This window comes from Simochromis diagramma, unplaced genomic scaffold, assembly GCF_900408965.1.
Source record: "Simochromis diagramma unplaced genomic scaffold, fSimDia1.1 OVJJ01000419.1, whole genome shotgun sequence".
Lineage (NCBI taxonomy): Eukaryota > Metazoa > Chordata > Actinopteri > Cichliformes > Cichlidae > Simochromis > Simochromis diagramma.
This window is the reverse complement of record NW_024387244.1, coordinates 4,797,978-4,812,393: the sequence shown is the minus strand read 5'-3', so window position 1 is coordinate 4,812,393 and position 14,416 is coordinate 4,797,978. Positions and strand designations below refer to the sequence as shown.

The following is a 14,416-nucleotide window of genomic DNA, read 5'->3' as shown; positions in this document are numbered from 1 at the left end:
CATTATTTAAAGAGGATAGATGTGATCTAAGGCTACCCCAAGTTTTGAGGGAACAAAATCAATCTTGGTGAAGACAAGGGAGACTTCCCCACCATAACCGTGGTGTAATCTCTAATGCTTTAGCAACCCTGTTTTTGCAGAGGTTTCGAATTTACACATTGTTCACTCCCAGCCCATTTTGTAAAAAATGTGTCCCAACTTAACAAAGCACTAATGACCCTAGATTATCACACTATACTAACTGCTTACATAAAGTCTTAATATTAAGTAGATTCACATAGCCTATGCCAGAATAATGCTATTGGAATGACATTAACAATATTTCACACAGTCTGATTTAAAAAAACAAACAAAAAAAACAAACAAACAAAAACAAAGATAGCTACAGCTCTTAAGATCAAGAACAATACTTACTTTAAGCTGTAACACAATACTAACCAAAGTCAATGTAATATTACGTATAGGTCATGCAAGTTTTATAAAGACATAAAATAGGTGAGCCAGATGGAAAAAAGAAGCCTCTAGGTTATCCCTCTGACAAAACTATTCACAGTTTAAAGGCTTCTAATTTTGGTAAAAAGAAAAACAAAATCAGCCTAAGATCGAAATTAGATTGCACTGTGTAGCAAAACTTTAAAAACGCTTTTCCTAGCCACAGATGCACTCTCTAGCTGAAGACTTTTGTCAAATGAAACTTTATAAGTCTTATCCTCTGCTGTGCTAAAGTTTAGAATGGCTAGCATTAGCTACATGTGGTAGTGCAAAGTATTTCCTTATCTGTATGAGCATCACATCATACACAAATCCACTACAGGTGACTAGCACAAATGCTTTGCTTTGGTAGAACTGTTATTTGTAAATGAAATGTTACTTACCTTGAAATGTCTTTTACAAAAGCTTGCACCATGCAACCCAACATGTGTGAATTTGCCCGGGCTAGTTAAGTCGGTAGGGTAGGGAATTTGAAATCAGAAGTTACAGTGGAAAAAAAATAAGTTATCTATTCAATTTCTTTAAGTAATTACAACTTGAATTTTATTTTGAACCCACTAACATTGGGATTTAATTTCAAATTACATATAAAATTAATTTAATGTAATTACCAACATTATTAATTCAACACAACCCCAAAAAATAAAGTTTGCAACTTAGAAGGTCTATCTTAATCAATAAATTAGAGTTTTTATGTTGCAGCCATGGATTTAATCAAGTGGTGGTAAAAGGCCTGATGAATTACTTTTTAGAGTGTACGTTACAACCCCCCAGACCATCACTGACCCACCACCAAGCCAGTAATGCTGAACGATGTTAGAGGCAGCATAATATTCTTCTGGGCTTCTCCAGACCAGGCACGTGCGGGGGGGGGCTAAAGGGGCTTGAGCACCCGCCCCTTTCCTGATGGGTGCCCAAAGTGCCCTTTTGTTGAGGCAACTTTTAAAAAAAAAAAAAAAAAAAAAAAAAAAAATATATATATATATATATATATATATATATATATATATATATATATATATATATATATATATATATTTTTTTTTATGTGTGTGTGCGTGCGGAGTCCTGTCTGTGCCCCTCAACAATAATATTTAACTATTAATCACAGTTTTGCTAAATAAAAGGATCTGGCTTGCATCAGTCACATGATCACATTTAACCAATGATCGCCCTTGACGGCAGAACGCGCTGGTTACGAGCCGGGAACGAGCTCACAAAGAGCACGCGCATTTTTTGCGGTCCGGAGCTGTAGGAGAAACACAAGTTAACTCAGAGACACAGACTGATGCGACACAACCAGTAAGTAGGTTGACAGCGTACACTGTAGTGCGTAGCACCCAGGAGTATTAGCTTATTACGTACACGTTGGTAAGTTGTCTTGTTGCAACTGATGAACCGAAACAAACGAGCGTGCTGTGTGTGCAACAGCGCGACAAACATTACCTGTCCTTTTATTAACTGCACAAGTAGTGCTGGTCACAGCTGCTGGCTACCTGTGTAAGGCTGTCATGGGTCTGTAGCTCTGTCACCGTTTTAGGGAACATGTTTAGTTTTAAAGTAAGTTTCCGGGCTTTTCCTGCCTTTCTGGGGGGATTATATTTCACTAAAAAACGATCTAATATGCATGTCCACATAATTATGCATTATTATAATTATAATATATTAAAAACACAAGCTGTATTTTAAAGAATATACATTAAGAAGCAGATTATATTAGATTTATATTTTAAATAAGACAAAATTTGGATTTTACAGCAGTAAAATTATTGTATCTCTACAGTTTAAAAATGTAATAATCTTTGCCCCTGCACAGAGTGGATATTGAAAGAAATGGAATCATCATAATGACATTATTTCATATTTATTACTTTTATAATAAATAATAATGTAAGGATTCTGGATCAGCACCATGATGCCCATAGTATATACAGTATTCTGAAGAAGGTCTAAAATGTCATTGTGTGTGCGTGTATGTGTGTGTTTTATTTAGATGGATTTTTAAAAAAAATTATTACTCATGATATAACATTGTCCAGACGTGCCTGGTAAGGACATGAGGAAGAAACAGTAGGAGCTGTGTGAGGCTACTAAAGGCAGGGCTATAACATTTTTCTGTCATCATTTTATTTTAGATTAAGTGCAAGAGTTGTTAGGTGTGGATAATTAGATTATAGTTTATTACAATAGCAAGTTGTGCCTTGTTCTCACATAGACAGCAAGTGGAGAGTGATATATGAAATGATGGAAGGAAGAAGAGAAGCAAAGAGTGATTCACAGGCAGAGCCTAAATTATTTCTCACAGTTTTTGTTGCCTTATGATTCCAAGCGCTGTCACCAATCTTTGCATTTTGTTATTATCTCATGACACTTGTTTAATCAGCTACCATCTCTCCTATGGACTTTTTAATGTCTACAATCTCAGATCAACACAGCCCTGCCCTCCAGCACTATCAGCTGCAGCAGCAGCAGCAACCCCTCAACAGCAACATTGTACCCATCAGGTAAAGCATCGGCTACGTTTGCTTTGCCTTGTTGCCCATATTAGATTCTTGGTGAATGTGTGTTGTTGTTATTCAGCCTGGTTCAATGTGCCCCTTTTTAACTTTGAGCACCCGCCCCTTTAAACCTCTCTGCACGGCCCTGCTCCAGACCCTTTCACAGTTGTCACATGAGTTCAGGGTGAACCTGCTCTCATTTGTAAAAAGCACAGGGTGCTAGTGGTGGACGTACCAATTCTGGTATTTTATGTCAATTCCCAATCAGATTCTAAAGTGTCTACAGCAGTGAGCATAGGGCCCACTTAAGAACATTAGGCCCACAGGCCACCCTCATGAACTCTGTTTCTATTCTACAGGAAATTGCAACTTTGCTCTCAATAAACTATCTGATTGGGTAAGGGGGGTCACGTTGAATGAGTTATACTGCATGCTACTGGTCTGTGTGTTTCCTATAGATGCACAGTGACTACCGTAAAGGCAATGAAAAAAGCTGCGATTAAAATAATACTGAAAACGTTGCTCACAGCCCGTCAAAATCGGACCGGTGTCCTCCTACTGATGACCTAAGTTACGAAAGTTAAAAACTTAAAATCTTCGTTCTTTTAAATAGCCACCAGAGGGCGATACCTCCGTATAAAAATACTTGGGAAAGCTTTTTCCACACCTCTGAAAGCACTTCGTTTCCACTGTGTATTAACTTTTCACAGGTTGACACCAGGCTTTTTCTTTCTTTTTTTATGATTGAAATGTTGAGTTGTTTGTTTCCTGTCATTTGTCACAGAGTTTCTCTAAATTCAAATATTTGACTAATTTGTTTCTTGTTTCTGTCATTCACTTACTTTTACAAAACTGTCATTTTTAAGGGTCACTGTTGTAAATTTTAAATTATATTAAATATTCAATACTTGTATATGGTTCACCTGCCAGTATGTGTATGTGTGTAGCATGTGGTTCATACATATTCTATGATGGTAAAATTACTGGGCCACCTAAACACTACATCTACAAGAGCCTCTCAGCCATAAAAACTTGCCATGAAGTTCACTGAGCACAGTTTCTGTCCTGATGTTAATGCCAGAGGAGGATTAGTACTCTGCAGTCTTTGAGTCAGCAAATAGTTGGTGACTTGTGCTGCACAATGTGTGCACAATACACAATCTTTGAATTCAAAGATTAAAAAGTCTGGCCCAAAACATTTGACCAAATACTGCAGGTATTCATCACTACACTGATTTACAGGTATTCTCTAAAAACTAACCCATATAAGGAGTGACATAATTAGGGGCAATTTCTACTGCTATGACTGAAGACTTAAAACAGACGATTTTTGAAAGACTCACACATACCGAACCATGGCGGATACACTGCAGTTTCACAAGTCAGTCAGAGGAAACTATGATAGAAATCTATACTTCCTGATAATTACAAACAGGATGAGAGATGCTAGAACATTCACAGATATGTGACCAAACCAGAATAAAGTTGAAATGACTCACTGAGTGAGCCATCAAAAATACAAATCGTTAGCTTCATAGCATAAGTGCCTAAGTCATTTTTTGGTCAAATTGAGATTTTTGCCTAACTTTACTCCCCTACCACTGCTGCATCATCCTGTCCGTCTGTTTTCCGAAAACACAAAAAAATGACTTAGGCACTTATGCTATGAAGCTAACGAAATGTTATTTATAATGAGCAAAAAAGTACAAGCGCATTAATATATGGAGCTATATGTAAATTGAATACACTGTTTGTGCTTCATTTAAACAGTTATTGTCCAACTGCATGTTAGCAAACATACTGTAGAGTAGCTGCATTTCTCTACACAGTAAAACACCATACACGGAGCTTTATAGCCAGGACATTCCTTCTTTTAAGAAATGTGCCAGCATTGGTCCCTGCTAAAAGTTTTGCTACCTTTCTGATAAGTTTATGTTGATTTTTCAGCCCCATGATGGTTTCCTTCTCTTGTCTTTGCGTCTGCCTAAAAATTAAGATAAAACTGAAGTTATTCTGTTCTGGCTGGTGTTGCACTGTCTTTGTTTTGTTTTTGGGTTTTTTTTGCAATTGTTGCACTTTATGTAGTCCTGTGTTGATTGTTATATGTCATATGTAGCACTATGGTCTTGGAGGGACGTTGTGTAATTTCACTGTGTACTGTGCCACGGCTCATGGTTGGAATGACACTAAAGCCACTTGACTTGACTTAACTTGTTATTATACTTGGCCCCAAAAAATCATAGAAACACATTTACTCTGGATGGCCTCCAGTACTACTGTGATTTTTGACCAGAATATGTCCTTCATATTAAATAAATATGTAGAACTACAGTCCTGCATATTTGGATTATATTATAATCCTACAAACTTATGTTTGTCCCTAAAATTTGAAACATCCTGTCTCAGAGTGATGGCGAAAACCACAAAATTTGATAAATTTCTACATGTGAGTTTTTGTTTTCAAATTCACCATGAAAAAGAAGTGATTTGATAATTGAGTTTTTGTGCTGAGGTTTATGCAAGAGGAGGTTAGAAACTCTGCAGTTGTTGAGTCAGCAAATTATTGGCAACCTTTATGCACTGTGTGCAAGCAAGTGAGCAGGAAGAGCAGAAATTAAATTGTTGAGGTTACTGATTTTATACACCTGTGTAATTTTATAGACTCTAATTTTATATATTTAAGAATTCAAAAACTACATTCTGTGCTTGTACTTCAGGGAGACTCTGGTGCCCCATTAGTCTGTGAAGCTGCAAAGGCGTATGGGTGGTGTCTGCCAGTAGGCCAAACCCAAATTATCTAACAGTCCACACTTATACTAAGATACTGAATTGATTGTATACTGAAGCATAAGTGAAACACTTAATCACTATCAAGAGATCTAATGACTGAGATATCAACATTCAGGCTGATTACAATGATGACGATGGTATATGTGTTTGTAACACATAATTAGACAATAAACTGTTGCACTTTGTTCTTGATGTCTTTCTTTCATCATCGTAATACAAACTAAACACGTCCTTTGTGATTGTACAACTGGCTTATCGTATTATACCGCGAAGGGCTGTCTGAGTAAAACACTGTATACTTAAGAATTTATCCTGCTACTTCTGCATTGCTGTATAACATGATATAACATTGGCTTCATCATTTTTGGAAGATAAGGTATTTTTCAGATCACGATTGCTTTGCTTTGACCAAGTTGGACACACAAGAAATACTTCACAGTGGAGGTGTCCAGTAGGCATATAGTCAGATACCCAAACTACACGGGTATCTATCTACAGGCTTTACTTTGAGTTCCTCACTAATCTGCTCTCTGCATGTTTTTTTTAAACATTTTGTATAGTGGTTATGTTAGTGGTAATAGGAAGGGTATGAAGTAAGTGTCAAACTCCAGCCCAACTTCTAAAGTATTACAAAAAAGCAAAGTGACAGATGACTTGACCTATAACTGGTGCTACATGTCAGCTGACTTCCTGTTTCACGCGCCCCCAACATTCTGAAAATAGTTTGTTTCCAAGTAATCCGTCAGGCGTTCTCACTGAATATTGTGAAGATGCTTTCTTGAAGCCATGTGCACAAATACTTGCAACTCTTGCAACAGTCATAGCTTTCCATCTAATACATCATGCTAACAAACAATAACTTTTCACACTGTTGTCACTCTTAAAGTATATTAAGTTAATTAGCTTCTTAATTTTCTTTTAAAATTTTCTTTCATCATGAACCCCAAAAAACATTTTACCCCATGGTTTTAACATTCTTGCTATAAATTGAAAATGTTATAAAATGTCTTCTTTCTTTAACATTGTTCATAGAGTCTGTACTGTGAGTTGACTCTATCAAGTCATATACTTGAATCTTGGACCAATTTATAGCAAAGCCTGTCTCACAATATCTCAACAAAAAGCCATGTTATATTCACCTTTTTGTTTTGTTTGATTTATTTTAAGCTTTATTGAAAGATTTTGAATCTATAACAATGCATAATGTGACCCTTGTTAGAACTATATTACTATTAAGCCTGCTTAAAGACTCCAACTAAGACTAATGAGCTACATTTAATAAGCTACACTTTTTTTCAGCTCCTGGAGGTGTCAGAGATGATCTCTTTATAAATGTGGTTTGACACCCCATCATTTGCATTTACAAAAACACAAACACTTCCTCCTTTATTACAAGGAAGCATTTAAAGACTGAAGTGTCAGTGAAGTGCCCCATTGCTCTTCAGTAACTCACCTTGACTTTGATCTCACCATGTTTACCCACTGTAACCTGGCAGCACTGATACTCGTGCTGACTCTTCATGATCAAGGTAAGGCTCTTTTCATAGCACAAACGTTTATACAAAGTCAAAACGGAGTCCATGAAGTTAAGATTTTGATGCATAGAATATGAAAACCTTTTTCTCTCCAGTTCATACAGGAGAAATCGTGGGTGGCCATAAGGTTGCACCACATAGCAGGCCGTACATGGTGATTTTGGAGCTGAACAAGTCAAATGGTATTACAACATACTGTGATGGCTTCCTTGTAAATGAGCATTTTGTGATGACTGCTGCCCACTGCGAAGCCAGGTGAGTTTAACCCACTCATGTTTATCTAAAATGAATTATGTGGCCAAGTAAATTGTGTTATCCCAATAATGCTAAAGTTACACAACTTCAAGCCACAACCTTTGACTGCGATGTAGGTTTCATGAAGGATTTATCTTTTCTTTTGTTAATACTAAAAATTATTATCTTTATTGTTTCAAGATATTTTTCCCCTATTTTTCAGATTGTACAAAGTCTTTCTGGGACTTCATGATTACAAAAATCGCAGAAAAGCACAGACTGTGACTGTGGATGAGACAAATGCTTTTCCACACGAAGGCTACAACAAAACTTCTTTAAAAAATGACATAATGCTTCTTAAGGTAAATAAAGACCAAAATAATTGTATTTAACAAAAAGATTATTATTAATTTGAGCTATAATCAACTTTCATTTATTATATTAGGAAAAGCTCAGTCATCAACAAGCAGCTGTTAATCTATATACTGTATATATTGATACTAAAATTTTCTTATTTCTCGTTTTCTTGAAGTTGCATCCCAAGGCTAAGTTCAACGAGAATGTGACATCTATTGCTCTCGCAGGCCGCGATGATGTCCCAAAGTCATGTGCAGTCCTTGGCTGGGGAAACACAGAGAATGGTAAAGCATCTGATGTACTCCGGGAAGTCAATGTGAACCTGACTGACAATGAGTTGTGTGCTAAGGAAAAAAAGTACTGCTCTAAAGGTACAACTGGACCAAGCAACGTAAGTAGATTTTGCATCTTATAACAAGAAAGAAAAAAAGAGCATTGATCAGCATTGATAATTAGCTCATTGTTCACTTATGATCACAATAACTACATACTGTGCTTGTACTTCCAGGGAGACTCTGGTGGCCCGTTAGTCTGTGAATGTGGAATGGCGTATGGGGTGGTGTCTGCCAGCCAGCAAAACACCTACAGTTATACTATGATACCTGAATACAGAGACTGGATTGACTGCATACTAAAACATAAGTGAAAGTCATCCACTAGAGGGTGCTGAAACCTCAGATCGCTAAGACATCTGATGACTGAGATATCAATATTTAGACTGATTCCACTGAACTGAGACTGCCTAACAGACAAGATATCATTGTGACCTAATATACTGATACTGCATTTCATGTTCTTAAAAACAGTAATAATCAATTATTGCTTTGCCTTTCTGTTAGAGTAGATTCAAAGAGAACCCATGCCGTTATGCTTGTTTGTAACATTTAATGAGACAATAAACTGTTTTTCTTTGATGTCTTATTTTCTTAATAGCAATGCAAACAAAACATATTTTACATGATTATGCAGCGTATTTTAAGTCGATGTAAACATATATATTTCCTAGATATATGAACAAAAATCAGGAAATATATTGTAAAGGCACTTGATGTTAAACATGTAAGCTAAAGCATGCATTACAAGTGAAACAAACAGGAACAGAATCACAAAAGCATATTGTTAAATGGAGACATCAGGTTGGGATCTGAAAAAAATTACTCAGGTTACATAGTTCATGATATATATCATTAAATGACCTGATATGAGGTACAGTACACTGGCTGTTCAAATAAACACATCCAACACTTTGTATATCCGGGATGTCTCATATGACCTAAGTAACACTGAGAATGTATTTGGAGATCACTTCAGCTTGCCTTTAGAGCCACCATCAGGTTTTTCTCTTTTAACACACTTTATGAACATGTACACTCACTGAGCACAATTGTTCAACTATTCATTTATGCAAACATCTAATCAGCCATCAGCAACTCAATGCATTAGGAATCTAGACATAGTCAAGATGATCTGCTGAAGTTCAAATCGAAGTTCACATGGGCATGAGGTCAAAATATTTATGGCCCTAACTACTATTATACATTATGACTAAATGAATCGTTGTGTATCTCACTCCATCTAGTTTTGCACACGCTCTACAGTAAAATAACAAATTACAAAGTTCACAGGTTAGAGTTAAAAGTCATTCATTTATATTACAAATTTGTAATATTCTTGGTATTTATAATTGAGTGGTTTCTATATATTAGTGCTATTTCTTAAATGTGTAAACTTTGCAATAAATTGTATTATTTAATTAGTTTAGTCTCTTACTGTTACTGTCTTGGAGCAACTGTAACGCACATAGTTTCCTTAAGGATTATAAAAGTATTCTGATTCTGATCCTCCAGTTTCTTCCTGCCATAAAGTGTAATGCAGATTAGACTAGAGCAGTAGATCACTGCATATGCACATAAATGATCTTAAATTGATTATACCATAGACATGGGGACATGTTTAAAAAAATGCTTTAATATAAATAAAATAGCTGTCTGTGAAAATATATATATCAAAGAAAATGCACATAAAATGAGTACTATATACATATTTTTTATTTTAGTACCGGCTCACAGGAAAGACGCATATTAATAAAAAAAAAACATTAATATCCATCCATCCATGGATTAATATGTGAAAAATGCCAGAGAAAGTTATGTAAAGTCTTTGTAGTCATGCATTTATTTTTTTTATTTGTAAACGCTTCATGCTCGTGCATTACCCTTTTTCACCCACTAGAGGGTGCTGAAGCACCACCTACAGAACAGGACGCACCCACTGAGGTCAGAGCAACGAAAAGCAGCTTTCTTACCTCAGAGATCAGAGTAGACAGAAAGAACAATGGGCAGCTGAGGGTTTGTTGAATTGGAGCATGGAGCTGGTGAATAGGTTATGAGTTTACACGCGGTCTGGTCTGTTCCTGTAAAACAAAAAACAAACAAACAAACAAACAAACAAAATCCCAGCAGTTTCCAATGTCATCAGAGCCTTTGAATAGCAATACTATTAAATAATTGCTACATACTATTATTATCATTATTATTACTCTTTATAGTTATTATTACAAGAACCCTGGATGTAGTGAAGCAGATTTAATCCTTCTCATAAGCACAATAGCCAAATGTAACCACAAGATGGCAGCAGTTTAACCCCCTTAGACCCGAACTCTTTCATGGCATGTATTTTTTTTGCAAGTTCTCTTTGCTATTTGGGCTGATTGAGACCTGATGAATGTAAAAAGAATTAGATCGGTTTTTGGTTTTTTTTTTGTTTTGTTGTTGTTGTTGTTGTTGTTTTTTTACCTAATGTTTGTGTCTGAGAAAGATGAGATCCACATATGAGGACATTCGCCTTAAATTTCGATAGAACAGTGGTAGAAAAATGTCCTCGTAAGTAGATACCAGCAAAACTTTGTATTTTGGTCTAGACAACCCAAAATGTGATGTCCACATATGTGGACGCCAGTTCCCATGAGGTTAAAGAATGGGCACAAAGAGGCCAGAAACTTTGACAGGACGCTCTTTGAGATGAAAGGAGAGGGATGCTTTCGCTTACATTTGAACTGATGTCTGATGTTTAATTGATTTTCTGTTTTGTTCTGATGGAATGCTACTGGAGGAAATATATTTTTTCAAATGAGGTATTTACTATAGAAATCTCTGTGCAGTATATAGCAGTGATATTAAAATGTAGGGCTGCGGAATTATCTAAATAAAACTATAACTTATGTCGTCGTCTGAAAACATTCTGTTCATGTAAAACAAAAACATAATTTTACACTTTGCATAAAGAATAATAGGCCAGAACAAATGTATTTGCTAATGTGCAATGAAGGTTATTCAAATTTAAAGAACAAAACAAAAAATATAAAAAAAAAACAATAACAACAAAAAATACCCCAAAACTAAATATTTGTGACTAAAGTACAAATCTGAGTGCCTTTTCTACCATTTTCCATCTAAGTACCCTTGAAAGATAACCAGTAACATACCTACCTGGACTGCCTGGAATGTACCTGTTATAGCGGATAAAAATATGTCTAGAAACATTAAAAAAAAAAAAAGTCCAAATTTATTTCAGTTGCTTAAATGGTTTGGAGAAACCTTTCAGAAACCCTTCATACCTGCACTGATTTCACAGAACATAAGCTACAACAATGTAAACAGTCTATGAGTGTGCTTTTGCCAGTGTTTTCAATTCATGTCTGCCCTGTATATTTCTTTCTTTCTCTTTTTTTCTTATGCCTTCCTCCTGTCCATCTTAACGTTCAAATCTTTTCTGAAAACAGGAACCTGGATACTGCATGTCTGATACCTGATGCATGAATTCTAAAGAGCTGTCAATTTATTTCTGCTTGCTTTGACTCTTTGCTTCTTGCAGTACTGTAGTTTCCTATTCACCTAATTTTCAGGGGATTCTTTTTCATACTGGCTGGTAGTGAAACCGCTGTAAAGTAGGTTTTAACCACCATCAAAATTCTGAAAGTTTGTGCACGACTGCTTGTTTATCTTTTATCATCCCCAGCTCATTACATTGCTTAGGAGCTCTATGACAAACGTTTCACAGCATATCTCTCTTCATCACAGTGATGCGTGCAGAAGGGCTTCTTTTCTGCATAGATATTGTTCACTGATTGGAGTACAGTGGCGATAAAATGATAAGAAGGCACAAAAAGATAATGCACCAGAAAAGTGATCACTTTAGCATAGTCAGCATTTGGGCACATTTTCATTTTGTAGGTTGCCACAGCATACCTACAAAATGAAAAATGACTTGGTTCACTGAGGATAAATCATCTTGGGCACAAATCATTTGCATAATTTTCTCTTTATGACTATGCAGCAAGTCAAAAAAAAAACGCTACATCATATAGGTCTCCCTGTTTTGTTGTCAATGCTTAGCAGAAGAGCCAATGACCGAAATGTGCATGCCCTTTCGCTTTGAGCACTATGTGCTGCAAAAGGATTTTCCTGCATCAACATAAGCCTTCTGAAAGTAGTTGATTCTCACCACATTTAATGCAGTATCCACTGTTACATTTTAAACCGTCTGAGAAAAGGTGCAACTGTTCAAGCGCTTTTACATCAAAGAAAAAAAAAAAAGAGTAAAACACGTAATAGCACCTCAAAGAAATTTGCGTGTAAAATACTGAGATTTTACACAATCATGCAGAGGAAATGGTTTATGATAGTAATCTCTGCTTTTTGCAAATTGCAGGCACATTGATAGATGCAGGAACATTTCAACCAGTTACACAAGACTGAGATAAGAACTGAAGTTCAAATGAATCATAGAACAATCTGCATTTTATATATATATATATACACACATATATACATGTATAGATAATGGGCAAAAATAGAGGAAACTTTAATATTTAAAACAAATTAAAATCATACGCAAGCCAAAGAAGAGAATGGGATGGATGAACGCATTACTTCACATACATAAACAGATAAATGAGTAGAAAGACTGAAGGTTTAAAATAGACCTTCAGAGTAGCAAGTGTAGAGTGATATTAAAAAAACATATGCTATGTTTCACAAATTTCTATTTTGGTTGATTACTTTTCTAAAACCTGAAACAAAACAAAAAAATAGTAACTGAAATTGAGAAGTAACTGATCATTTGAGTCAGGTACATATTCTCCCCAATAAATGTGTAATCATATCATATCAAAAAATGTAACTTACTAAGCTAAATAGTATTGAATACAGGCCTTTATTATTCTTAAATGGATAGCTCATGTAAAAGACAGAATATGCAGAATTTTGGGTGTTATGTCTGTTACTTTGCCTTGTTGTTTAGATTAGAAATATACAAAAATGTGTAGTCTATCTGAATATTGAGATTTTATGGATACACTCTTAAAATCCTATTAGATGACTGTTCACAGCAAGTCAAAACCATATTTCAGGTCACCAGGAAATGGGCTTACAAGTACTGTTTGAAAATACTTTAGGCAGCATAAGCAGTACCACATCACTTAAATCGTAATACAATGTTACCGCTTTAGCAGGTCAGTGTGCTGCGTGGGTGTGTCATATCTCATCCATCTCTCCTGACGAGACAGTGCACAGGTGGCTTCATTCAGCAGTCAGCCACCCAGCAGTATATAAGCTAGTGAAGCGCTGCTCAGTTGGTGTGTGGACCACTCTTGGGTGGAGAGTGTTAGTGTTGTGGTCTACTTGCGTTAACTATGATGTGTTTTCTTTCAGACATCCCACAAGTTTTGGTCTTCAGCACTTCTGTATTTAGTAAAACTCACACTGATTCTTTCTTATAGTAACTGCTGGTTTTAATAGTGTGAAGTGACTATTCGTCTTCATCATTTTGAAAGTACATGGTAATCTATTATTGTATATGTTGGTAGCCTTCAGCTAATTCAAAATGCTGCAGCAAGAGTCCTGACAGGGACTAGAAAGAGAGAGCATATTTATCCTGTTTTGGCTTCCCTTCATTGGCTTCCTGTTAAATCCAGAATTGAATTCAAAATCCTGCTCCTCACATACAAGGTCTTAAATAATCAGGCCCCATCTTATCTTAATGACCTTGTAGTACCATATCACCCTATTAGAGCACTTCGCTCTCGCACTGCAGGCTTACTTGTTGTTCCTAGAGTATTTAAAAGTAGAATGGGAGGCAGAGCCTTCAGTTTTCAGGCCCCTCTTCTGTGGAACCAGCTTCCAGTTTGGATTCAGGAGACAGACACTATCTCTACTTTCAAGATTAGGCTTCAAACTTTGCTTTTTGCTAAAGCATATAGTTAGGGCTGGACCAGGTGACCCTGAATCCTCCCTTAGTTATGCTGCAATAGACGTAGGCTGCCGGGGATTCCCATGATGCATTGAGTTTTTCCTTTCCAGTCACCTTTCTCACTCACTACTGTATGTATTAACAGACCTCTCTGCATTGAATCATACCTGTTATTAATCTCTGTCTCTCTTCCACAGCATGTCTTTTATCCTGTCTTCCTTCTCTCACCCCAACCGGTCGCAGCAGATGGCCCCGCCCCTC

The 14,416-nt window shown here is 36.2% G+C and overlaps 1 protein-coding gene across 1 annotated transcript; it reads left to right on the top strand.

Annotated features, from left to right (window-relative positions):
- The first annotated feature begins 6,773 nt into the window (after positions 1-6,773).
- Positions 6,774-8,820, top strand: LOC120747347 (mast cell protease 1A-like). The gene is made up of 5 exons (XM_040053148.1): positions 6,774-7,309; positions 7,411-7,570; positions 7,773-7,911; positions 8,082-8,297; positions 8,415-8,820. The coding sequence occupies exons 1-5, from the start codon at positions 7,252-7,254 to the stop codon at positions 8,550-8,552; spliced, it is 711 nt and encodes a 236-aa protein (XP_039909082.1). The 5' UTR covers positions 6,774-7,251; the 3' UTR covers positions 8,553-8,820.
- Positions 8,821-14,416: the final 5,596 nt, after the last annotated feature.

Coding starts and splice junctions, on each gene's coding strand:
- LOC120747347 (XM_040053148.1), top strand. CDS start 7,252: ATGTTTACCCACTGTAACCTGGCAGCACTGATACTCGTGCTGACTCTT. Junction 7,310..7,410: donor GCTGACTCTTCATGATCAAG/GTAAGGCTCTTT, acceptor TTTTCTCTCCAG/TTCATACAGGAGAAATCGTG. Junction 7,571..7,772: donor GCTGCCCACTGCGAAGCCAG/GTGAGTTTAACC, acceptor CCTATTTTTCAG/ATTGTACAAAGTCTTTCTGG.